This window comes from Dreissena polymorpha, chromosome 16 (assembly GCF_020536995.1).
Source record: "Dreissena polymorpha isolate Duluth1 chromosome 16, UMN_Dpol_1.0, whole genome shotgun sequence".
Lineage (NCBI taxonomy): Eukaryota > Metazoa > Mollusca > Bivalvia > Myida > Dreissenidae > Dreissena > Dreissena polymorpha.
Genome location: NC_068370.1, coordinates 19,580,042 through 19,605,445, shown reverse-complemented (window position 1 = coordinate 19,605,445; position 25,404 = coordinate 19,580,042). Strand labels below are relative to the sequence as shown.

Sequence of the window (25,404 nt, the reverse complement as noted above, 5' to 3'; positions counted from 1 at the left end):
CCTTTAACTCTGTGGAACTCTGTAGGGGTTTTCTCAAAGATGGCTTATCAGTAATAGTTCCCATTATAGATTAATTTGCTACAAACTGATAACCAATGTGACAAAACAATAAGTACAGATTTACACAAGAAATTACAACATAGCCAAAAATGTCATTATACTAGAAAAAATATGCAATTTGAAGTATTTACCCTATAAGTGTTTTGAAACCAAGGGGTTTAACAAATTCCAGAGGTGAACTAAATGAGTCGGCAGGTTAAACAAGGGAGTTAACTATTAGAAAGTATGTACAGAAAGTATGTACAGGTTATCTTTCTTTAACATTATGGCTTATCACAACTAGACTGTTCACATGTTTTCACTATATACACATTGAGGAAACTGCCCCACCCCCTGGCGGCCATGTTTTTCCACCAATCATGACCATTTTCGGACTCGTCCGAGATATCTATAAAATTGATGTTTTGAATTTTTTTATGATGATTAGGCAAAAAATGTGACTTCTAGAGTGTTCACAAGCTTTTTTTACTATGTAAATATAAGGAAAATGCCCCCCCCCCCCCTTGCGGCCATGCTTTTTTACCGATCCGAACCATTTTCGAACTCAACCGTCATATCCAGAAAACACATGTTCTGACCAACTTTCATGAAGATTGGACTAAAAATGTGATTTCTAGAGTCTTCACATGTTTTCACTATATACATATAAAGAAAACTGCCCCGCCCCCTTGCGGCCATGTATTTTCACCGATCTTGACCATTTTTGAACTCCTCTGAGATATCAATGAAACCAATGTTTTGACCAAGTTTCATGATGATTGGGCAAAAATTGTGACTTCTAGAGTGTTCACAAGGGTTCTCTATAACCATATAAGGAATACTGCCCCGCCCCCTGGCGGCCATGTTTTTCAACGGACCGGAACCATTTTTGAACTCAACCAACATATCATTTAGACAAACATTTTGACAAAGTAACATGAAGATTGGGCATCAAATGTGACTTCAACAGTGTTCACAAGGTTTTTCTTTTTTTGACCTAGTTTTTGACCCAGCATGACCCAGTTTCGAACTCAGTCGAGGTATCAATGGGACAAATGTTCTGACCAAGTTTCATGAAGATCAGACAACAAATGTGGCCTCTGGTGTGTTCACAAGGCAAATGTTGACGACGCACGACGGACGACGGGCAAAAAGCGATCACAAAAGCTCACCATGAGCACGTTGTGCTCAGGTGAGCTAAAAATGAACATTTGATATACAATATGTCCAATAGCATACCGACAAGAACCTATATAGGTTAATGTATTCGCATGTTTATACCGAAATTATAGTCGACCACGGCAGTTAGGAAAATTTTGTGACACATGCATGATAGTTCTTCTTTCATATGATACCAGCCTCGCTATTTTACAATTTCAATTGACGTGCTTTCGTAAAAACTGATGATAGCTAACCCTGAAGCGAATTAATGAAACACACATTCTCACAGTTCACTGGTTGCTTACCGTGTATTGATGCAGTTGATAACGAGCACCCCACCGGGACCACAGTAGGGTGCTAATACACATGTGTATTGTGAACAATACCCGATCCATGCAACAACGTTTTAAAGGTGCGCTCGCTCGGATATCCAAATCACCCTTACTCCGATAAATTATCATAATAAGGATTATGTACGAAGTTATAGGACAGTTGAAAGTTTCCTTTTTTTAACAAAAAGTAAATTTTTGCATCGAATCCATGAAAGCACGAGTCAGAACGGGGATCTCGGTAATTCTACATTTAAACAATACCGCTAGGTGTCACTACTATATTATGCCAAAGCGATCATATAAATACTTATTTAAATAGTAACAATACTCGGGAAAAGTTCATTTAATCAACAGAAGACAATTTTAGCAACTGTTGCCATGAAACCCCTTTTACCCTTTGAGGCGTAAACAGGGGGGATTTCGGTACTCGGCGGGCGAATGTACAATTACCGAAATTCTCTCGGCGAGAAATCGTGAAGTACAATGATAACATCACCTACTCGTATAGTCTGCTCAGTAGTTCCTCCCGTCTTATGGTGCTTGCGTAGTGACGTCAAGTATTCACGTTTCCAGCACGCCCAGTATTGGTCGATGACTCGTCTGTGTTGGTCAAAACGCCGTGCTGCGTTATCTCTGGTATGATTGCGCCCAATGATATCGTCTGCATCGGGAGTGTCGTATGTGACGTCATCCGCTTGCCGTACAACAGATGAGCGGGTGTAAGCGGCTCTGGATCTTCACGTGATGTTGAAACGAATGTCAGCGGTCTATCATTGATAATTGACGACGGCGGTCTGCAGTGTATGTAAGTCTACTGAAGCATTACCAAGTACTTTCTTTATGGTCTTCTTCGTGATGCCTATTATCCGTTTCCACCAACCACCATACCAAGGTGCGCGTTGCGGAATTAACTTCCATTCTGTGCCCTGTACTGCAAGACACGCCTGAGTGTTGTGTGTTAATCGGCGAATGTGACTCGCCGCAGCTCGGAAGGTGGTCGCATTGTCTGACATCATGATCTTCGGTACGGATCGTCTGCTGACAAACCGTCTAAATGCCAGCATGAATGTTTCTTCTGATAAGTCGGGAACAACTTCAAGGTGCACGGCTCGGGTACTGGCGCAGGTAAATAGGCAAATGTACACTTTCTGTATACCTGTTTTCTCTCTGACGCGAAGGGCGCCCGTAAAGACTACGCCGGTAACAATGAACGGTGCCTCGTCAGAAACACTGTCTTTCGGAAGTGGAGGAGAGGTAGGCACTCTGTAGGGTCTGCTGTTGATCTTCAAGCACGTAGTACATTTCCTTAAAATACCATTAACTCGCTGGCGAATTGAAGGTACTAGTATTCTTGACGTATGTGAGTTACTGACTGCAAAAAAAAAACGCCGGCATGTAACTGGCTGCAATGAGCGTCTGTAATGATCAATGTCGTAAAATGACTACGTGTAGGCAGGAGATACGGTAATCTTGTATCTGTAGGTATTCGTGCGTTGTGAATCCTCCCGCCACAGCGAATGCATCCATCATCGTCAATATATAGACGTAATTGCTTAATGATCGACTGTCATATGTTGTTATTTTTAAGCTCTGTCATTACGTCATTGTAGCTCTGGTTCTGAACACTTCGTATCAATGCTTTCTCAGCAAAGTTCATTTCATTCACAGAAATACAACCGAGTTGTCGAGTTTCTGGTGTTGACCGGCAATTTCTTACGAATCTGTATACGTAAGCAGTAGTACGAATTAATTTCCGGTAACTGCTAAATCTTTCGCAATCGACAATGAAAATGGAGGTCTGTACGCAAACGATTTCATCATTATCATCATCTTCTTTTTCCTCTTCTTCTGTTTCTTCTTCTGTTTCCAACAACCTGTCGTGATTGCTGCTGTATTCCACGACGGCCTTTTACTTTTGTCATTCAGCCATGGGGGATCTTCTCTCCAAAGAATGCTTTTCTTAAGTTGAGACGCAAAGATGCCACGTGTCTGGAGATCCGCCGGATTGTCGACTGTCGGACAATACCGCCATTCCGCGTCTGGGACGAGCTTCCGGATCTCTTCTACTCTGTTCTTTTCAAAATGTTTTAATTGCTTTGTAGAATGTATCCAATGCAGCGTGATCTGACTGTCAAACCAGCAGACTACTCTCTTGCAAAGAACAGCTTTCATCACGTGCTGGGCGACACGTGCGCCAAAGAGCGCCTCCATTAATTCCAGCCTCGGTAGAGATAATTCATTTACTGGAGCCACTCGGTTCTTGGCAAAGACGAACGCTGAACTCGACGATGTGTTCAGGTATGCGACTGCGCCGTACGCACGTGTACTGGCGTCAACAAACACGTGTCACACGTAATCTTCATCGACCATGTTCGATGGGTTGTCCGGAAAATACTGTCTCGGGAACGATGTCGTCATAGCTTCATTTAAGTCTTCTGCGATGTGTAGCCAGACGTTTTGTTCACGTTCCGGAATTGGTGTGTCCCACACATACTTCCGCTTCCATAGGTCCTGAATCAGCAACTTTGCACGAATGGTGACTGGGGCTAACATGCCTAGCGGGACATAAATCTTCGACGTCTGCTGAAAAATTCCACGCTTAGTACCCTTTTCCTTGGAATTTATGGAGCGCATGACAAATGACATCTGGTCTATTTCCGGTTCCCATAGCAAACCTAACACCTTTATCACAGCATCCCTTTCTACGACACCTTCAGCTTCTGCCATAGTCCTCAGTGCGCTTAAATTTGACGTCCATGATCTCAGGTTAAAGCCGCCGGATGCCATCAAATCACGTGCGTGGCGGAAGTACTTCAGTACATCAGTCTCTGATGTGAAACTTGAAACGACGCTGTCGACGTATAGGTCATTGCTGATTGTGCTCGCCGCTGTGTTGTCTTTGTTCAGGGTCAAGTGCTTCAAAATTGTTGCGGTTAGAATAAATGGGGAACACGTTGCTCCGAATAAAACAGCTCGGAAACGGTATGTCGTCAGTGGACGGCATGGGTCTGTAGGGTCCGACAGCCAAAGGAATCTTGTGACATCACGATCATCTTCATGTAGCATAACGTTGAGGAATGCCTTCTCTATGTCAGAGACAACACCGTACTTGCCTACTCGAAACTTCATCAGTAGCAGTGTGAGATCATTGAGTTCCGGTGGCGTTGACATTAAACAATCATTGAGACTGGCACTTCCGGTTGTTTGTCGACAACTACAATTGTAAACATTTCTCATTGGAGTTGTAGCAGAGTCCTTTTCAACCCCATGATGTGGAATATAGTGAATACGAGCCGATGTGCTATCGTCTTCGACCCATTTAATAAATCCGCGTCTCTCTTGGTCATTTATGATCTTGCTATAACAGGCAAGTGTTGCTGGGTCTTCTTATGCTACTTTCGGTTCTCTTCCTTGCTATTTCGTAATTTGTAGGTAGAGTGGCGTGTTCCTCTTTCCATGGCAATCTTGCTGTGTATTTACCGTCAGAAAATGTTATACACGTGTCTTGGTAGCTTTTCATATGGTCGACTGCGCATGCCTGTTCTGCGTCTTCCGGTTTGATGCCTAACGTCTCAATATCCCAGAAGCGTGATACATCTGTAGCTACATGTGCAGTGATAACATCCATAACGCTCGTTCCATGATTTGCGCTTTCCGGAAGTGGCCCTGACAATAAGAAACCAAGACGAGATCCAACTGCAGTTGGGCCGTCGCCTCTGATGATTTCATCACCAACAATATCCCAGTAATGGTCGGCACCGATCAAAATGTTAATCTCCAAGTCTGCTTCTGATGTAATTGGGTGTGCAAGCTTAAGGCCCCGGAGATAGGGAAGATCTGTAACAGATGACCGGAAGTAGTTGGACAGTGGTTTTGCAATGAAGGGTACAATCAACACACGTATCGGGATCTTCGCCCGCTACCAATTGCACTTTGGATGTGTCCAGTCGCTGTGTCTTCTGGGCTCTATCTCCAAACGCGGATTGATTAATGACGTCAGAACCTTCACGCTTCAAGTGCAGATGATCGGCCATATCATGTGTGATGAAAGACCGATGTGCTCCTTCATCCATCAAAATGTTAGCGTCTAAGCACAAACCGTTTGAATACACTGGCGCTACCGCAGTTTTCAGTTTTCAGTAGCACGCTAGAGGGGGTCGATTTCTCAGTGGTGTGAAGCACTGTAGCACCGGTATCATTGTCACAAGCACTTCCGATACTTTCATTCGGATGACTTCTGGTAACGGCTGTTCCGTTTCCCGGGGACGGCGTCTTTGCTACAATGTCTGCATCTCCGTGACGATGGACAATCTCTCACTGAATGTCTGTTACTTAAACAATTAAAACACAGTTTCTTGTTTTTCACAATAGAAACTCTCTCGGGAATGCTACAAAGTTACAAAATAACAGTCACCGTTATGTTGTTTTCCGCAAAATACACATTCTGTTCGTCTCTTCTTACTTTCACGTTCACTGACCGTCATTCGCGCATTGGCATCGGTTCGCTTCTGTCGATTTCCGTTCATCCGGGCACTTGAATGGAAGGCTGCTGTCGGAAATGGTGTGTCGCGGATTTCATGACTGTTTCCAGCTTCCATAATACCGATCTCGCGAAAAATAGCTTGCCTCAAATCTGGGAAAGTCCACGTTCCGATTTTATTTTCTCGGGCTAGACTTCTGCGGGTTTCCGACGGAAGCCTTTCTAAAATAATAGGAATCAACAGATTACCGTAGGAATCCTGTGCCTCTCCAAGTGCCTCTAAACCTCGGATGTTGGTTTCCAGACGATCGTAGAAGTAACGAAGCTCTCGGATGTTTGCGGCAGCTGTAGTAAGTTGGACATGTAGGCAGCGGTGATCTTCTGAATCTGCCCATACCGCTGTTGTAGTAAATTTACAGCTTGCTGGTAGTTGGCGTTACTTAGCGTAAATCCATCAATTGTTCTGGCAGCTTCGCCTTGCATAAGAGATTTCAGGTATGAAAACTTCTGTATGTCAGGCAGATATGACGGTTGAGTTCGAAAATGGTTCGGATCGGTAAAAAAGCATTGCCGCCAGAAGGGGGGGGGTCAATTTCCTTATATTTACATAGTAAAAAAAGCTTGTGAATACTCTAGAAGTCACATTTTTTGCCTAATCATCATAAAAAAATTCTAAACATCAATTTTATAGATATCTCGGACGAGTCCGAAAATGGTCATGATTGGTGGAAAAACATGGCCGCCAGGGGGTGGGGCAGTTTTCTCAATATGTATATAGTGAAAACATGTGAACAGTCTAGTTGTGATAAGCCATAATGTTAAAGAAAGATAACCTGTACATACTTTCTGTACATACTTTCTAATAGTTAACTCCCTTGTTTAACCTGCCGACTCATTTAGTTCACCTCTGGAATTTGTTAAACCCCTTGGTTTCAAAACACGTATAGGGTAAATACTTCAAATTGCATATTTTTTTCTAGTATAATGACATTTTTGGCTATGTTGTAATTTCTTGTGTAAATCTGTACTTATTGTTTTGTCACATTGGTTATCAGTTTGTAGCAAATTAATCTATAACGGGAACTATTACTGATAAGCCATCTTTGAGAAAACCCCTACAGAGTTCCACAGAGTTAAAGGACAAGGGTAAGGCAGCATTTTCACCAAACACCTTATCATGAAGGGAGAAATCCATAATTAATTGCTTGGCAATAAAGCACTGGGGAGCAGAGTAATTTGATATCTGCTTGTGACCAGCCAGCACTGTGTGTTATGATTATAACTGATAAGAAAGATGAAATGTGTTGTTCAGTGTTTTAATTTTCTTAATTTTCTGAGATCATGATATTATTCATTTGCAAATAATCTGATGAGAATTAAACAAATTACATGTTAAAGGATAATCTACTTGCACAAAATTTTGAATTATTCACTATATATTCTTAAGAAAGTAATCAGGTCATAATTCTTTTTATTTTGTAAATTACAATTTAGCTACATATGAATAAATAATCAATAACAGAATACATATTAATGACTTACAGCGGGGTTTCGGTAATTCTACATTCGCCCGCCGAGTACCGAAATTCCCCATATTTACGCCTTAAAGGTCAATATGTCATCGGTATGATTGTTTTTTGGCATCGCATACATGTTAATGTGCAAATAGTTATATTAATATTAATTATTCAGCACTCTTGACAGCAAACGTTGCCTCTTAGCGGGGTTTTCGGTAATTCTACACAAGAATTTAACTGCGCTCCGGTACCGAAATCACCGCTGTACAAACCTTCAAGTGTCAAAAAATCATTATAAATGTAGTGCTTTCTTACAGTAGAAATCAGTGATATATTCAAAAACGTAACAACAATCTCCCCTTTGGTAACTTATGTTGAAAAATAATGACTTATAGCGGGGATTTCGGTAATTCTACAATCGCCCGCCGAGTACCGAAATTCCCCATATTTACGCCTTAAAGGTCAATATGTCATCGGTATGATTGTTGTTTTTTGGCATCGCATTAATGTTAATGTGCAAATAATGATATTAATATTAATTTTTAAGCACTCTTGACAGCATACGTTGCCTCTAAGCGGGGATTTCGGTATTTATACACAAGAATTTAACTGCGCGCCGGTACCGAATTCCCCGCTGTACAAACCTTCAAGTGTCAAACAAAATCATTATAGTTCTTTCTTATAGTAGAAATCAGTGATACAGACAAAAACGTAACAACAATCTCCCCTTTGGCAACTTCTGTTGAAAAATAATGACTTATAGCGGGGATTTCGGTAATTCTACATTCGCCCGCCGAGTACCGAAATCCCCCATATTTACACCTTAAAGGGTCAATATGTGATCGGTATGAATGTTTTTGGCATCGCATAAATGTTAATGTTCGCATAAATGTAAATGTGCAAATAATGATATTAATATTAATTATTAAGCATTCTTGACAGCATACGTTGCCTCTTAGCGGGGATTTGGGTAATTCTACACAAGAACATAAACGCGCGCCGGTACCGAAATCCCCGCTCTACAAACCTTCAAGTGTAAAAAAAATCATTATTTTTAGTGCTTTCTTATAGTAGAAATCAGTGATAGAGACAAAAACGTAACAACAATCTCCCCTTTGGTAACTTATGTTGAAAAATAATGACTTATAGCGGGGATTTCTGTAATTCTACTTTCACCCGCCGAGTACCTAAATCCCACATTACGCCTTAAAGGGTCAATATGTCATCGATATGATTGTTTTAATATTAATTTGTAAGCTCTCTTGACAGCATACGTTGCCTCTTAGCGGGGATTTCGGTAATTCTACACAAGAAATTGAACGCGCGCCATTACCGAAATCCCATCTTCAAGTGTCAAAAAAATCATTATAGAGCTTTTTATAGTAGAAATCAGGGTAACGTACAATCTCCAATTTGGCAACTTCTCTTGAAAAATTTTGACTTTTAGCGGGGATTTCGGTAATTCTACATTCGCCCTCCGATTACCAAAATCCCCCATATTTACATCTGAAAGGGTCAATTTTTCATTAGGATTTTGGCGCGTCGTCCCACACACGACGTCGCCGCAATCGTTCACGTTTTTATTTGACGCCATATTTATATACTTGTTATTGTACGTTACTTTTTGAAAAGTCAGATAAAGGTACGAACCTACAGAACGCGTAGTTTTCTAATACGATCGCACATTTTGGTGCCGTGAACCGAACACAAACACGAACCTACAAAAGTTATAAGCAACAAGAGACGGACATAGGGCTACGCTTGAAGATTTATTCGTGCAACTAGAAACGGCAAAGGAAAATAACTCATACGATGAATTTGAGTTGTGCTTAGAAATGATCAATGACGTTCTTGCATTGTTGAAGTCTGTTGACGAGAAGATTACAAACACCGTCGACTCAGAAAACATTGCTACGGAGCTCAGAGAAACAGCTGCATACAGTTTTCATCTGAAATTAAAGTTGCACAGATATAAGAATCATTCAGCAAACGCTAAACAATGTTCGAGCGCCCCACCCGCTAGCCTAAAACATGAAGCTGACTGATTTTTTTGACACTTGAAGGTTTGTACAGCGGGGATTTCGGTACCAGCGCGCAGTTAAATTCTTGTGTATAATTACCGAAATCCCCGGTTAGAGGCAACGTATGCTGTCAAGAGTGCTTAAAAATAATATTAATATCATTATTTGCACATTAACATTTATGCGATGCCAAAAAACAATCATACCGATGACATATTGACCTTTAAGGCGTAAATATGGGGAATTTCGGTACTCGGCGGGCGATTGTAGAATTACCGAAATCCCCGCTATAAGTCATTATTTTTCAACATAAGTTACCAAAGGGGAGATTGTTGTTACGTTTTTGAATATATCACTGATTTCTACTGTAAGAAAGCACTACATGTATAATGATTTTTTTGACACTTGAAGGTTTGTACAGTGGTGATTTCAGTACCGGCGCGCAGTTAAATTCTTGTGTAGAATTACCGAAATCCCCGCTAAGAGGCAACGTTTGCTGTCAAGAGTGCTTAATAATTAATATTAATATCATTATTTACACATTAACATGTATGCGATGCCAAAAAACAATCATACCGATGACATATTGACCTTTAAGGCGTAAATATGGGGAATTTCGGTACTCGGCGGGCGAATGTAGAATTACCGAAATCCCCGCTGTAAGTCATTATTTTTCAACAGAAGTTACCGAAGGGGAGATTGTTGTTACGTTTTTTATCTGTATCACGGAGTTCTACTGTAAGAAAGCACTGTAATATGTAATAGTTATGATATTATCAAATAAATCTACTTACATATGTTTTATTAACTCCAGATAGTTGCTAACAATCCATTGTTTATCACAATGCAGTAATTCCAATCCAAAAATACGCTCCATGTTTGTTTACTATGACGCTGTCAGCCAGCTGTGTAGGAATACGACCTACATTTTCAATTGCACAATATAATTTGTTTTTCCTAACTATTGTTCTCCAAAATTAATGGCTTTCACTTGTATTATTAATCTAAGGATGCATTTGTGTATTGCATTTTGGTAAAGTTATGTTCCAGTTGCAAATGCTTTGGAACTATTTTGTTACGCGTAGAAAGCCTATGCATCATATAGTTTCATGTTTCCATTGTATTATTAAAATGTTTAACAGAATTTAAATGCAGAACATTTCTGCATGATATTATGTATTAATGTAATGTGTTTTAATACAAATTGCTTTTTATAATGTAACAACTCATATTATTGAATTACTTTGTTGATTTATGATTCCGAAATGCTGTTTAGGAAAATTGCTCTTTGTAAACTTGTTTTATTGGTTAAGGAATTCCTAAGTGCACGTTGATTGGTTGGGATGCCTAAGTTTCGGAATCCTAAAGCATCTTCACTATAAATAGCGCGCAGCATCACGGATTCTTCACCTCGGTCAATGACTCAAAATCCACGTCATTTAAAAGTCGGAAACCTACCAGCTACTAAAGCCATCATAATGGTAGGGAATAGTTCTGTAAACTCTTAAGTATTCGTATAAGTTATTTAAAATATTAATCAAGTAACAGTGATGCTGCGCACCTTCATCATACTTATAGTTATTTATTCGTAAACCAAACTTCTTAAGTCGCGTTCTACGATTTGAATAGATTTGTTAAACCTTAACTCGGTCGTTAGTTCTATCCTGACAACTTAGAAGTGTCTAAGTATTACAATTGGTGTCAGAAGCGCGGTTTATTTTTTAATAATTTTCCGAGTGATACGAACCCAGCCTAACGTTAGAAAGAAAAACAAACACATTGATATTAAAGCAGTTTAAATTTATTCAATCACACAAATCAGTAAACCGAGGTCACACTCAACTATTACTACGTGCAACTACAACTAATACATTATCTACACCACATAAAAGATGGCATCCCCAGACCCTGATATCTCATTTAATCTTCGTTCAAATAATGACACTTCAGACAACATAAACACAGAAAATCAGCACCATGAGAATGACGAAAATGATACTCAAAACCATCGCCCTTCAGTTGATCGACACATGCCCGATGACGATCGTTTTGTCAATGTGACAGGCGATGCTGAACACTATTTCTCTTCAAACAATAAAAGTTCACACACACATCGTGAAACACAACTTAGTAGACCACGATTCGAACATCGAGGTAACTTTGCACCCCCTGCAATTCCAGTAGTTCATCCTTCATTGATAAGGCCAGATAATTATGAGGGCTCCGGTGACTTTGAAGCATACATGTCACATTTTGAGGACTGTGCAGAGCTCTCTGGATGGGATGATAAATCCAAATGTCTTGTCTTGGCCAGCTGCCTACGTGGCTCTGCAAGGTCATTCTACATGAGCTTGCCCCAATCTGAAAAAAGGGATTATTTTCTGCTCTGTAGAAGACTTGCTTCGCGCTTCAGTAACAGCAAGCATCAAAACCTTTGGCTTTTGAAGTTCGAAAGCCGGCGCAGGCAAAGGAGTGAATCAATTGCAGCTCTAGCGGATGACCTACGCCAGTTGGCCCAAAGAGCCTACCAAGACCTGGACATACATGCCCAAGAGCGCCTTGCACTCAACCAACTTTATAAACAGGTTTAACCCGATATGCAGTGTCGATGCATTGATAATGGCTGTCGCACAATCACAGATGCTGTTAATGTTATTGAGCGCTACGAGGCAGTTCTTGGTACGCATTCCACATTTGTAAGGGCACTCAGTGAAGAGAGCTCTACAAACTCTGACACTGTGTGTCTTCAGCGTATCGAGTCACGTCTGGACAGGTTAGAAAAGGTCTGTCCCAGAGGCCCACCATTTCAGAACTCTCGCCACAAAAAGCCCCAATCACCTGGTTGCTTTGGATGCAAAGCCAATGATCACTACTGGCGCGATTGCCCGAACAACACTGAGAGAAACAGGTTCACAAACACCAACAATATGCTACACCACAATCAACAACCGCCCAATCGCATGTTTGAGCAGAAACACAATGTTCTTGATGGCTCTTCATCTCGCCGCCAGATGAACGACAATAGGTCGGAAAACTAGTTTCAACCGACTCTGAGGGTCAAGAGTCGGTGCAGATTATTAACAGACCCACACCTTGTTATGATAACGTTGTTTCAATGCATTCTGCACGAGCCGGTGCGGATACACACATGACAATGGTTTCTATGTTACCGGCACGGTTGCTTCTAAGCCTGTTAGATTCTTGTCGATTGCGGCGCGACAACGTCTTTGATTTCCACTCAAACATTTGCAAATATCCAACAATATTGCAATTCTATGACCCCAGTTACTCAATCTTTTCACACGGTGAGTGGGCAACAAATGAACATCCTTGGCAAAGTCGACCTTGTGGTTCAGCTTGGTAAGGAGTGCTACGATGTTACTTTTGTGGTTGGTGACATTGATTCAGATGGAATCCTAGGTCAGGATTTTCTTCGACAAAATGTGGACCACATCAATTACGGAAAGTCCTGTTTGGTGATGGGGTCCGATATTGTACCACTTCAAACTGTGGGCGGCTCCAGTCAAATATGTCGTGTAGAGGTTCGTGACACGGTCAAGATACCTGCACATTCTAGAATGTGGGTTCCAGTCAATATTCCCCTTGCTGAATATATGGCACCACTTGGTTTTGTAGAACCAGATCCTGATGTTATGACTGAAAAGGAAGTTTTTCCCATTGTTGAAACACACTCAGAGAATGTTCTAGTTAATGTTGTGAACTATGGTTCAGAACCTGTCACAATCTTCAAACGAATGCATCTTGGCACCTGCAAACCTTTCTTTGAAAACACGCAACAACATCGTGTTGCGCGTGTGACTCAACAAGTTGAATGTAACACTTTGCCACAGCACCTTACTGATCTGTATGATCGCAGTTCAGTCCATCTAAATGATCAGGAAAAATCTGATCTTCAAAACTTGCTTTGCAAGTACAGTCCTGTCTTTTCCAAATCTTCAGAGGACATTGGGCGAACCTCACTAGTCAAACATGTCATCAACACTGGTAAAGCTTCACCAATTCGGCAACCGCCAAGGCGGTTACCACTTGGTAAACGTGCAATTGAAAAGGAAGAAGTTACTCAAATGCTGGAACGTGGCATCATAGAGCCGTCAAGCAGTGCATGGGCTTCTCCAGTTGTTTTAGTGACCAAGAAAGATGGCACCCCGCGGTTCTGTATAGACTATCGGCGCCTAAATGACGTCACCATCAAAGATGCATACCCGCTACCAAGGGTTGACGATTGCATCGATTCACTTTCTGGCGCCAAATATTTCAGCTCGCTCGATCTTAATAGCGGCTACTGGCAGGTCGGTTTGAGTGATGCTGACAAAGAAAAGACCGCTTTTGCAACAGCTATGGGGCTGTACCAATTTACAGTAATGAGTTTTGGACTGGCAAATGCTCCATCTACATTCGAAAGGCTGATGGAGAACGTTCTAAGAGGTCTACAGTGGGAGGAGTGTCTCCTATATATGGATGACATTGTTGTTCCATGTGCCACTGTGTCCGAAGGTTTAGCCCGACTTGAACATATCTTCGAAAGGCTTCTTGAGGCTAACCTTAAATGTAAGCCCTCAAAATGCAGCTTGTTTCAAAAGAAAATAAAATTTCTTGGCCACATTGTCTCAGAGGATGGTATCTCTACGGACCCAGCAAAGATTGAAGCAGTGCTGAGATGGCCAACGCCGAGAGATGCAAAGGAAGTTAAGAGCTTTCTGGGACTTTGCTCGTATTATAGGCGCTTTGTCAAGGACTTTGCGCTTAAAGCGAAACCTTTGCACAAGGTTTCGGATAAGAGCTCCAAATTTGAGTGGTCACAAGAATGCGACGAGTCATTCCAATCTCTAAAGACTTCTCTAACTTCCTCACCAATTCTAGGTTATCCGGTTCCTGGTTCCAAGTTTGTCCTGGACACTGACGCCAGTGACATAGCAACTGGTGCTGTCCTTTCACAAATTCAAAACGGGACCGAAACTGTGATTGCATATTACAGTAAGGCTCTCAACTCCCATGAAAAAGCATACTGTATTACACGGAAGGAGTTGCTTGCTGTAATAAATGCATTGAAAGCACTTCACTCCTATTTGTACGGACAGCCAGTCCTTGTCCGGACAGATAATGCAGCGGTAAGCTGGATGAAAAACCTGAAGCACCCTACTGGGCAAGTTGCACGCTGGCTACAGGAGGTTACGCACCTTGAGGTTACGCACCGTAGTGGGTCACAACACAGGAATGCTGATGCCCTTTCACGCAATCCGTGCTGTAATTGTGCCCGGCAACAACGCCTCAGTGATGAAGTGTCCGAGCAACAAACTGCTACACCTGAAAATTGTCTACCTGAGGTAGACAAGCATGACAATGATCGCTTAAGGGCCGTTACACGATCCAAAGCAAATGAAAAGTCCCAATGCAAACCTTCAATGGCTACTCTTAGTAACTGGTCACCCACAGAAATCAAAACCGAGCAGCTGAGAGATCCTTGCATTGCATACCTCATTCAAGCTCTTGAAGGTTCTGAGACAAGGCCACAATGGCAGGCCGTCAGTGACAAAGCATCTGCTGTCAAAATCCTTTGGCGCATGTGGGACCAATTGAACGTTGGTAGAGGTTTCCTAGTACGTACATGGCATGAGGATGAGCTTCACAAATGGGATCAGATTGTCGTGCCGTCTCACAGACGAGAAGATGTACTTTATTACTTCCATGATATTCCGTCTGGTGCTCACTTGGGTGTCGAGAAGACACTAGGAAAGATTCGGCAAACTTTCTTCTGGCCAAGTATGCGAGAAGACGTTGAGAGGTACTGCGCGATGTGTACACATTGCGTATCACGCATGAAATCTAAGCCGCCTAAGTCACCCCTAGGTCAGAATCACACCTTAGCCCCATTAGAGCGGTGTGCTGTGGACATATATGGGCCGCTTCCCAGGTCTGAATCTGGTAATGCATTTGTCCTTGTGATATGCGACTGCTTTACACGGTGGACTGAAGCCATTGCGATACCAAATCAAGAAGCCAAAACTATTGCAAAAGCATTTGTCGACAATTATGTTTCGCGATTTGGAGTCCCTCTATCAATACATTCGGATCAGGGTAGTTGTTTTACCTCATCTCTTTTTAAAAACATGTGCGACTTGTTGGGAATAAGGCATACTCTGTCCACTCCATTGCATCCGCAGTCCAACGGAATGGTTGAGCGCTTTAACCGCACTCTAGGTACCATGCTCACCATGTGCTCTGCCTCAAACCAACGAACTTGGGACCAGTTTCTGCCACAAGTACTCATGGCTTACCGGTCTTCCATCAACACTAGCACCGGACAGTCTCCCAACAAAATGGTTTTTGGTAGAGAAATCACATTGCCCTTGCAGGCCTGCATTGGACTGCCACCAGGGTCTGGTACAAACGAAAAACCTATTCCTGACGATTATGTGTCAGACCTACGTGCAAATTTGGAACACATCCATGATGTTGCTCGTAAAGTTCTTGCGAAAAAGGTGGTCTACCGCAAGTGACATTATGACCTTCTCGCAAAAACTAGGCAATTCAAGGTTGGTGACCCTGTCTGGTTACTGGATTCAACACGCAAACCAAGTGTATGTAGTAAACTACGTCCACAATGGCAAGGGCCATATCTTGTATTAGGAAAGAAAGACGATCTTGTCTATCTTATAAAGAAGTCCCAGAAACACAAAGCTAAACCAATCCATGTTGACAGGTTGATGCGATTCAACGGAAGCGAAATCCCTTAGTGGATTCTTAACGCGAAGTAGATATTTATCAGTACAATTTACACAGCTCACAAATTGTTATCTTCACACAGACCACTTCCTACAACAATACAATCTGCACTTTATTATATATATATTTTTTTAATCTTCGCTGTGGTTGCAATCACTCGATGGCAAACTTCTGAAATTTGCATGAATCCTACAATATGATAATTTGATACCGATACAAATGATGATGCTTAAATGAAGATTGAAGTCTATGATGAATGGTGCGCACCATACGCTGAGTAATGAAGTTGGCTTGATCACCCGATTGCGATTTCCTCCAGAGAATGATTAGATTCTACGTTAAAGCATATCAGCTCATCAGTAAGGTATTTCCCTTGTGTACTTGCAGGATACAAGCCAATTTGGATATCAACTCATCTGCCCCTTCTGTGTTGATCATCGACCCAAACTCTTCAGCCGTTCTGGTGATTTACGCTACCACGCGAAGTCAAAGCACCACATTGAGCTCCGAGTAGCACCAAATGACCTTTTCAGCAATAAGGTGGCCTTCTACTTCTCTACGGAGCCAGCTTCATTCATCAACTGCCATGAAGTTAAAAACCCCAACAGCGCCACTGCGTCCTACGCAAAATATCTTGTAACAAAGTGGGCTGCAGGTAGATCTCCTGGGATTTCTTCATGGATTAAGGGTTGGGAGTTGGGATGTGAAGCGTCTGCAAAATCCAGGAAACGTTAATCTTCTGGAAGTGTTTCATACATCCGACTAGATGAATTCGGTGCTGTGGCCTATTTGGAACATGGACCTTCTGTCTATAAGGCGACCATTAAGAAGGGGATCTTCCAAAATCAAAAGTCTTTGAGCGCATTGAAGCGGCGACAGGATTGTATCGCTCCTTTGCAGATTCCACCTCAAGGTCCCTGGGCTGAAGAGGACTATCCAGATCTTCATATGGATGTCGCGCAATTGCTTGGGATTGAGGACCGGTTGGTTGCAAGGGTGCAGAAGAGGAGCGACATTGTCTTCCAGGCAATACGTGAATCGGAAATCGACATTATACCATCTCCAATGTCTATTCACCTGTCTAATCCATCATCACCGGTCCAGCTACCCCTCCAATCCATGCCATCATTTTATTTGTCTCCTCTCCCCACAGTGCCTGCATCTTCGTTGATCATCCCTGTACCAACTTCAACCACCGCAATCGCCCCTCTCCAGAGAAACAATGCTGTCACTACCATTATCACATCCACAGCCACCAGTTTTCTCTCCAGCCAGACTCCATCATCAACAACCGCAATCGCCCCTCTCCGAAGGTCCAATGAGGTAACTGCCATCATCCCCTCCACAGCAACAAGTTCAATCTCCAGCCCGACTCCATCTCTAACTACCATAATCGCCCCTCTCCAAAGAACCAATGAGGTAACTGCCGTCATCGCCTCCACAGCCAACACTTTACTCTCCAGTCAGACACCATCTTCAACCAATCTGTCACCTATTAACACATCTTCCGTCCGTCCTGTTCCAGCCATGATGTCGACGCCTGCAGCCACACTCCAAGCACCCATCACTGCCAACCTGCCTTCCCTGCCAACAGCATCTGTTTTCAAGCCACCATCAACTATTAGGAGTCCCATCACCACTTCATCAACGTTACCCACAACAACAGTCCCTTTTTCTGTCCGATGCCTTCTATCACCTATTAGAGGTTCAACACCTGTATATCATCCAACATCCCCAACCACCGAGGCTCAAAGCGAGGCCGCGAGGTATTCCCCTTCTCCATTGTCTGTGGTGGAACACTACGTGCCGACCCCTGCCAACACACTCCTACAAACACATGCGACGGCCCTTCTGGTCAGTGGGGCAATGCCTCTGCTACCCCCTTCCAAACGTGATTGGTCTTCTGTTCCGGATGAGGCAATTACGCTCGTACAAGGTTTACGCTGGCCACCAAAAGGATGGAGGAACCTATCTCCTGACTGCCGATTACTTGCACTGGAGTATGCTGCAACATCCATCCTCCAGTCCACTGCTGTATCATGGAGCATCACCAACCGATGTCTGTTGGTCCACCAATTTCAGCACCTGATGCTCCCTGGTACAGCAGGTATTCTCCTGGACAGCAGTGGAAAGGCCCGCCACTACTTACACGAAACAGTCCGAGAGATTGCCAGCGGCGTCAGCTCTCACACAACTGAAGTCAAATCGACGATACTAAGGACCCTCCCAGAACATCAAGACGATCCTCTCCTGTCCATCATCAAGGACATTCCAGTCAGGCCCTGAAGGAAGAAGATGTCATGTTAACTTTGAATGTTTAAAGTTGTTTAGTATAAATAATTAAATTTTCTTAAATCATATGTTTTAAATGACTGTTTAAATTTAATGACATAAAAAAGTACTTGTGCTTGTACATTTCAAACTCCATGAGGAGTTTATTTCTTTAAGGTAGGGGAAATGTAATATGTAATAGTTATGATATTATCAATTAAATCTACTTACATATGTTTTATTAACTCCAGATACTTGCTAACAATCCATTGTTTATCACAATTCAGTAATTCCAATCCAAAAATACGCTCCATGTTTGTTTACTATGACGCTGTCAGCCAGCTGTGTAGGAATACGACCTACATTTTCAATTGCACAATATAATTTGTTTTTCCTAACTATTGTTCTCCAAAATTAATGGCTTTCACTTGTATTATTAATCTAAGGATGCATTTGTGTATTGCATTTTGGTAAAGTTATGTTCCAGTTGCAAATGCTTTGGAACTATTTTGTTACGCGTAGAAAGCCTATGCATCATAGTGTTTCATGTTTCCATTGTATTATTAAAATGTTTAACAGAATTTAAATGCAGAACATTTCTGCCTGATATTATGTATTAATGTAATGTGTTTTAATACAAATTGCTTTTTATAATGTAACAAGTCATATTATTGACTTACTTTGTTGATTTATGATTCCGAAATTCTGTTTAGGAAAATGGCTCTTTGTAAACTTGTTTTATTGGTTAAGGAATTCCTAAGTGCACGTTGATTGGTTGGGACGCCTAAGTTTCGGAATCCTAAAGCATCTTCACTATAAATAGCGCGCAGCATCACGGATTCTTCACCTCGGTCAATGACTCAAAATCCACGTCATTTAAAAGTCGGAAACCTACCAGCTTAAGCTTAAGCTAAAGATAATGGTAGGGAATAGTTCTGTAAACTCGTATTCGTATAAGTTATTTAAAATATTAATCAAGTAACAGTGATGCTGCGCACCTTCATCATACTTATAGTTATTTATTCGTAAACCAAACTTCTTAAGTCGCGTTCTACGATTTGAATAGATTTGTTAAACCTTAACTCGGTCGTTAGTTCTATCCTGACAACTTAGAAGTGTCTAAGTATTACAGCACTATACTATTTTTTGACACTTGATGGTTTGTACAGCGGGGATTTCGGTACCGGCGCGCGTTTATGTTAATTTTTTTTTTTGTAAAATTATCGAAATCTCCGCTAAGAGGCAACTTATGCTGTCAATAATTAATAATTAACATTCATATCATTTTTTTGCACGTTTACATTCAAGCGAAGTCTAAACCAATCAAACAAATGACATTTTTTACCCTTTTTACGTGTGATTGTGGGGGATTTCGGTACTCGGTCGGAGAATAATATCAAAAGAGCCCACATGAAGTATGAATTCATACTAGGAATCCCAATAATAATGTTTATATTTTAGTGTTTCACTACCGAACTGGGATACAACAATGTTTCATCAGTGAATTCAGTGTATTTTGTAATATTCTATCTTTATATCCGCAGTATTTTGATAAATAATTAATATTAATGGGGATTTCGGGGGATTTCGGTTATTGCGGGGATTTCGGTATTTCTACACACCGATATAAACGTGTTTTATCTTCAAAAGCATGCAAAACAATATGTTCAAACAATAAAATTGCAAATTTGTAAACTTGAACTTTGCAGCTTAGGGTAAAACACGTGTTTTGCACGTAAAACACGCGAAACACACAAAGATAAAAAACGTTTTAACCATCAAAAACATGCAAAGTTATAATTTTCAAAATCTGCAATTTTCTAATCATGATCCGGCAAAGTATCGAGCTTTTCTGATAATGATACAGCAAAGTATCGAGCTTTTCTAAAAATGATACGGCAAAGTATCGAGCTTTTCTAATAATGATACGGCAAAGTATCGAGCTTTTCTAATAATGAAACGGCAAAGTATCGAGCTTTTCTAATAATGAAACGGCAAACTATCGAGCTTTTATAATAATGATACGGCAAACTATCGAGCTTTTCGAACTGTTCATACGTTGTATATTCATCGCTACACACAAAATCAACGTAATTTTAACTTCCTTGACAGGCGAATAAAATATAGGTGAAAAATTGCAAATTTATTACATTTCAACATTTTGTATACGGTACACGTTAATTTCGATGCGAAAACATACAAAATAAACGTGTTTTTATCGTAAAAAATCAAATACAATCAAGTTAAACAATTGCAAATTTGTAAAACTTCAACTTGGCCTATTTTGTATGGTAACAGCACGTTTTTTAGATGCGAAAACACACATTTATAAGAAACGTGTTTTTACTAGGGATGGGAATCGTATCCAACATCGGTATTCGGATAACCGTATCGAGTATCCATATATATCCGGATATCCGTATACTTTTTAGCTCACCTGAGCACAAGGTGCTCTTGGTGAGCTTTTGTGATCGCCTTTTGTCCGTCGTGCGTCGTGCGGCGTCAACATTTGCCTTGTTTACACTCTAGAGACCACATTTATTGTCCGATCTTCATGAAACTTGGTCAGAAGATTCATCCCAATAATATCTTGGAAGACTGAAAAATGATGATAGTTGGTTGAAAAACATGGCAGCCAGGGGGGGGGGGGCGTGGGATTTTTCCTTATACGGCTATAGTTAAACCTTGTTAACACTCTAGAGACCACATTTATTTTCCGATCATCATGAAACTTGGTCAGAAGATTTGTCACAAAGATATCTTAGACAAGCTCGAAAATGGTTCCGGTTGCTTGAAAACATGGCCACCAGGGGCGGGGCATTTTTCCTTATATGGCTTTAGAAAAACCTTGTTAACACTATAGAGGCCACATTTATTTTCTGATCTTCATGAAACTTGGTCAGAAGATGTATCCAAATGATATATTGGATTAGTTAAAAAATGGTTCCAGTTGGTTGAAAAACATGGCCGCCAATAGTAAATATTTATTGTCCAACCATCATGAAACTTGGTCAGAAGTTTTGTCCCAATGATATCTTGGACAAGTTCGAAAATGGTTCCAGTTGCTTGAAAAACATGGCTTCATGAATCTTCATGAAACTTTGTCAGAATATTTGTTTAAATGATATCTTGAATGTGTATGAAAATGGTTCTGGTCTGTTGAAAAGAGTGGTTGCCAGAGTGTTCACTAGTCATGTAAGTTGGTAAGAACATTTGTTGTAATGACATATTTGGCTGCACAGAACAGGTCAGTTCATTTGAATCTGAGATGAGCGACATTGGGCCTTTCAGGCCCTCTTGTTTGGTCAACTGGTACCAACCAAAGTCTTCTCGTACCAAATATACAGAAATAAGTGTAAGCTGGTCAATAGTATAATGATAATAGTATAAAACAGTATCAGAAATATAAACATTTGCCATGAAAAAGAGAAACCATTAAATTCCAGAAAACATAATTATTTGTGTTCGTTGTGCATACTTATTTTCTCACATTCCTTTCCATTTTAATTAGCTCTATATATGAATTTCCATGCCGTATTGGAGATAAACTACATGTAGTAAAACACAATTAAAATGAATAATTTGAATAAGATAAATTTTACCAACCTAGGTACGATTTGATTAGATAAAGAATGGTATGAAGATATGCGATGAAAACAGTATGAAATTAATAGTTGAATTCAAACAAGCCAACAGTTAGACGTTTCGATCATCGTAACCCACCTTCGTTACAATGATACTATGGGACGTTTGACGTGTAAATGAAAACAAGAGTTCGTCCATTTACTTCAAATAGACCTTAATCACAAACCAAATGGCAACTGAACGTCCGAAATGGGGACTACAATCGTATGCAATTTACCTAATAAACAAGTACAATAAACAAGTAACCTTTACCTGAATAAGAACAGTGAAAAATACGTTCGAAACGACGCGGAAGAGTAATTCGTCTGGTAAATATATAATACAACACCGTTCTAAATATTAACTTTTTACGAAAACTACAGTCAACTCTGGTTCTCCGTCGTGTATGAATTCAGTATTACTTATGCATTCGTCTTAATGCATTCGGCTATCGGCTTACTTCATGTGAGCTGCTGCCTTGTGCTTATTCATTCCGCTTAGTAGAACTTACAAAAAATGCCCTAAGTATTGAAATGATACTAGTTCAACAACAAGAAGATAGCCACATGAACAATTTTACAGAAATAATTCATTTGTCATTTACACGAAAGAATACATGATTACAATACATCGAGTCAACATTAAAAAGAAGTATGCAAGCAATTTTTCACTTACTGATAGAAACAAGCATAATGACGCAAGGAAGACGCAGTTATTTTGTAACAAATAAAATAAAGCAAAATGCAATTGTCATTTAGAAGTATGCAATTGTCATTTAGCAATATGTAATTGTCATTTGGCAATATGAATGGACTGGCGGATATCCCCTTCCATAAGTGAAAACGTTGTATTTATAAACTTAAAATAAACGTTATTTTCACCTTCCACCATACAAATAAAATAAAGATAAAAAATTGCAAATTTGTTAGATTTGAACTTTACTTGTTTTTAACGGTAAAAACATCTTTAGTATGTGAAAACATAAAAACATACAAACTTGTGTTTTTCAGGACAGACATGTAAAAATGATGTTGAAAAATTGCAAATTTGAACTTTAGCTAGATTTTGATGGTTACAATACGTTTATTTCGATGCTAAAACACACATAATAAACGCGTTTTTCTCTGTTTAATGTAAGGTTCAAATTTTACCAATTCGCAATTTTCTAACTATAATTACCTAAACAGCAAAGTGTGAAGCTTTTCGAACTGTTCATACGTTGTATTCATCGCTTCACACAAAATAAACGTATATTTACATTCCTAGACATGCAAGTAAAATAAAGTTCAATAATTGCAACTTTGTTAAATTGGAAATTATAATACGTTACACGTCATAATTGAGCTGCGAAAAGATACATATAAACGTGTTTTACATTCAAAAGCATGCAAAAACATAAGATCAAAAAAATACATTTGTAAATTGAACTTTGCAGGTTTGTAGGGTTAAACACGTGTTTTGCACCTAAAACACGCGAAAACACACAACGATAAAATGTTTTAACCATCAAAAACATGCAAAGTGATAATTTTAAAAATCTTCTAATAAGAATCGAGCTTTTCTACTAATGATACGGCAAACTATCGAGCTTTTCTAATAATGATACGGCAAACTATCGAGCTTTTCTAATAATGATACGGCAAACTATCGAGCTTTTCGAACTATCATACGGTGTATATTCATCGCTTCACACAACATCAACGTAATTTTACCTTCCTTGACAGGCTAATAAAATAAAGGTGAAAAATTGCAAATTTGTAAAATTTGAACATTTTATATGTATACACGTTAATTTCGATGCGAAAACATACAAAATAAACGTGTTATTATCGTCAAAAAATCAAATCTTATAAAGTGGAAAAAATGCAAATTTGTAAAATTTGAACTTTGCTTGCTTTTTATGGTAACATTACGTTTTTTTAGATGCAAAAACACACATAAGAAAGGTGTTTTTACCATAAAAAACATGAAAATTTTATCAATTTTACAAATTTGCAATTTTCTAATACTGATGCTAAATCAGCAAAGTATCGATCAATTATAACCTTGTTTTCCTCGTCCCAGACATGCATATAAAATAACGATCAAAATTGCAAATTTTTTAGATTTGAACTTTGCTTGTTTTTGTCGGTAAAACACGTTAATTGAGATGCGAAAAGATACAAAATAAACGTGTTTTCCGCCAAAAGCATGCAAATACAATACAGTTCAAATTTGTTAAATCAAACTTTGTAGTTTACTGCACTGCATTACACTTAGAAACATCAACCGTTGTTGGTATTTATTCTCCACCCACTACGGCTGGCGAGGCCGGCAACAATGGCGCCCAACGTGAATTCTTCGTGACTTCCCCTAGCAGCAAGACAGCGAGCGTTTTCGGAGCACTCCAAAAGAAGAATACAGACTTCTACGAGGAAGGTATTCTGTATGGCCATTTTTGAATTGTCCATGGACCGACCATATACATTAAATCCCGGGTTGTAAAAACATAGTGTACACACATAGCATGCTTTGAAATTGAGCTCAATACACATCATTCCTGATTACCGGTACCACTACGCTTTAGTGCACTTGTCCGAGGATCACGCTTTTCGTCGATGGATTGAAGACCAGACTGTGTATTATTATTGCGTTAAGTGATTTGACACTTAATTGTGAATTCTATTTGATAAATTCATTAGTGTTTTAAGTTTTATTTAAGTAATATTTTCATTAATTACGGGTGCATTATTTGTATTCCTTTGTATGATGTTATTTATATTTTTGTATTAATATTTTTAGGATTTTTTTTACTGAACGTGAAAATTGGTCACTGCACTAATTATAGGATATAAATCTGGCCCTGCATGACATGACAACTAACGTTTCATCTCACTGTGTTTCATTCATAAACTAATCCGTATACAATAGAGTATCGGTCAGGTAGCGTAGTTGTGTACACAATATTGAGTAAGTGGTAAAACCATTCTAGTGGCATTTTGAAGGTGAAATTTCGTGCAATTTATATCAGAATGATTTAATTGATATGTACCTTTATTAGAAAAAGGAGATACGTGTGATTTTGTATAAATTCATGCGTATTTTTTTAAACTGGTTGGGCTGAACGTTAAATATATTATTAAGCATTGATTGAGGTCTGATCCACCTGTTTCAATGATAAATACAACACATGTTTAACGTTCAGTTAGAGAATATTGCGAACAAATCCTTGCAAG

At 40.0% G+C, this 25,404-nt stretch overlaps 1 protein-coding gene across 1 annotated transcript; it reads right to left on the bottom strand.

The window, feature by feature from the left end:
• Positions 1-3,878: 3,878 nt before the first annotated feature.
• LOC127861697 (uncharacterized) lies at positions 3,879-6,130 on the bottom strand. The gene is made up of 3 exons (XM_052400382.1): positions 5,995-6,130; positions 5,204-5,369; positions 3,879-4,746 (listed from the first exon to the last, which is right to left on the bottom strand). The coding sequence occupies exons 1-3, from the start codon at positions 6,128-6,130 to the stop codon at positions 3,879-3,881; spliced, it is 1,170 nt and encodes a 389-aa protein (XP_052256342.1).
• Between the last annotated feature and the right edge of the window lie 19,274 nt (positions 6,131-25,404).

Excerpts from the sequence above, each read along its gene's own strand:
- LOC127861697 (XM_052400382.1), bottom strand. The coding sequence starts at position 6,130 with ATGGAAGCTGGAAACAGTCATGAAATCCGCGACACACCATTTCCGACA. Across the intron at positions 5,370-5,994 it reads GACGGTCAGTGAACGTGAAA|ATCTTCCCTATCTCCGGGGC; the intron begins GTAAGAAGAGAC and ends CATCTGTTACAG. Across the intron at positions 4,747-5,203 it reads TCTCGTCTTGGTTTCTTATT|TTGTCGACAAACAACCGGAA; the intron begins GTCAGGGCCACT and ends TTACAATTGTAG.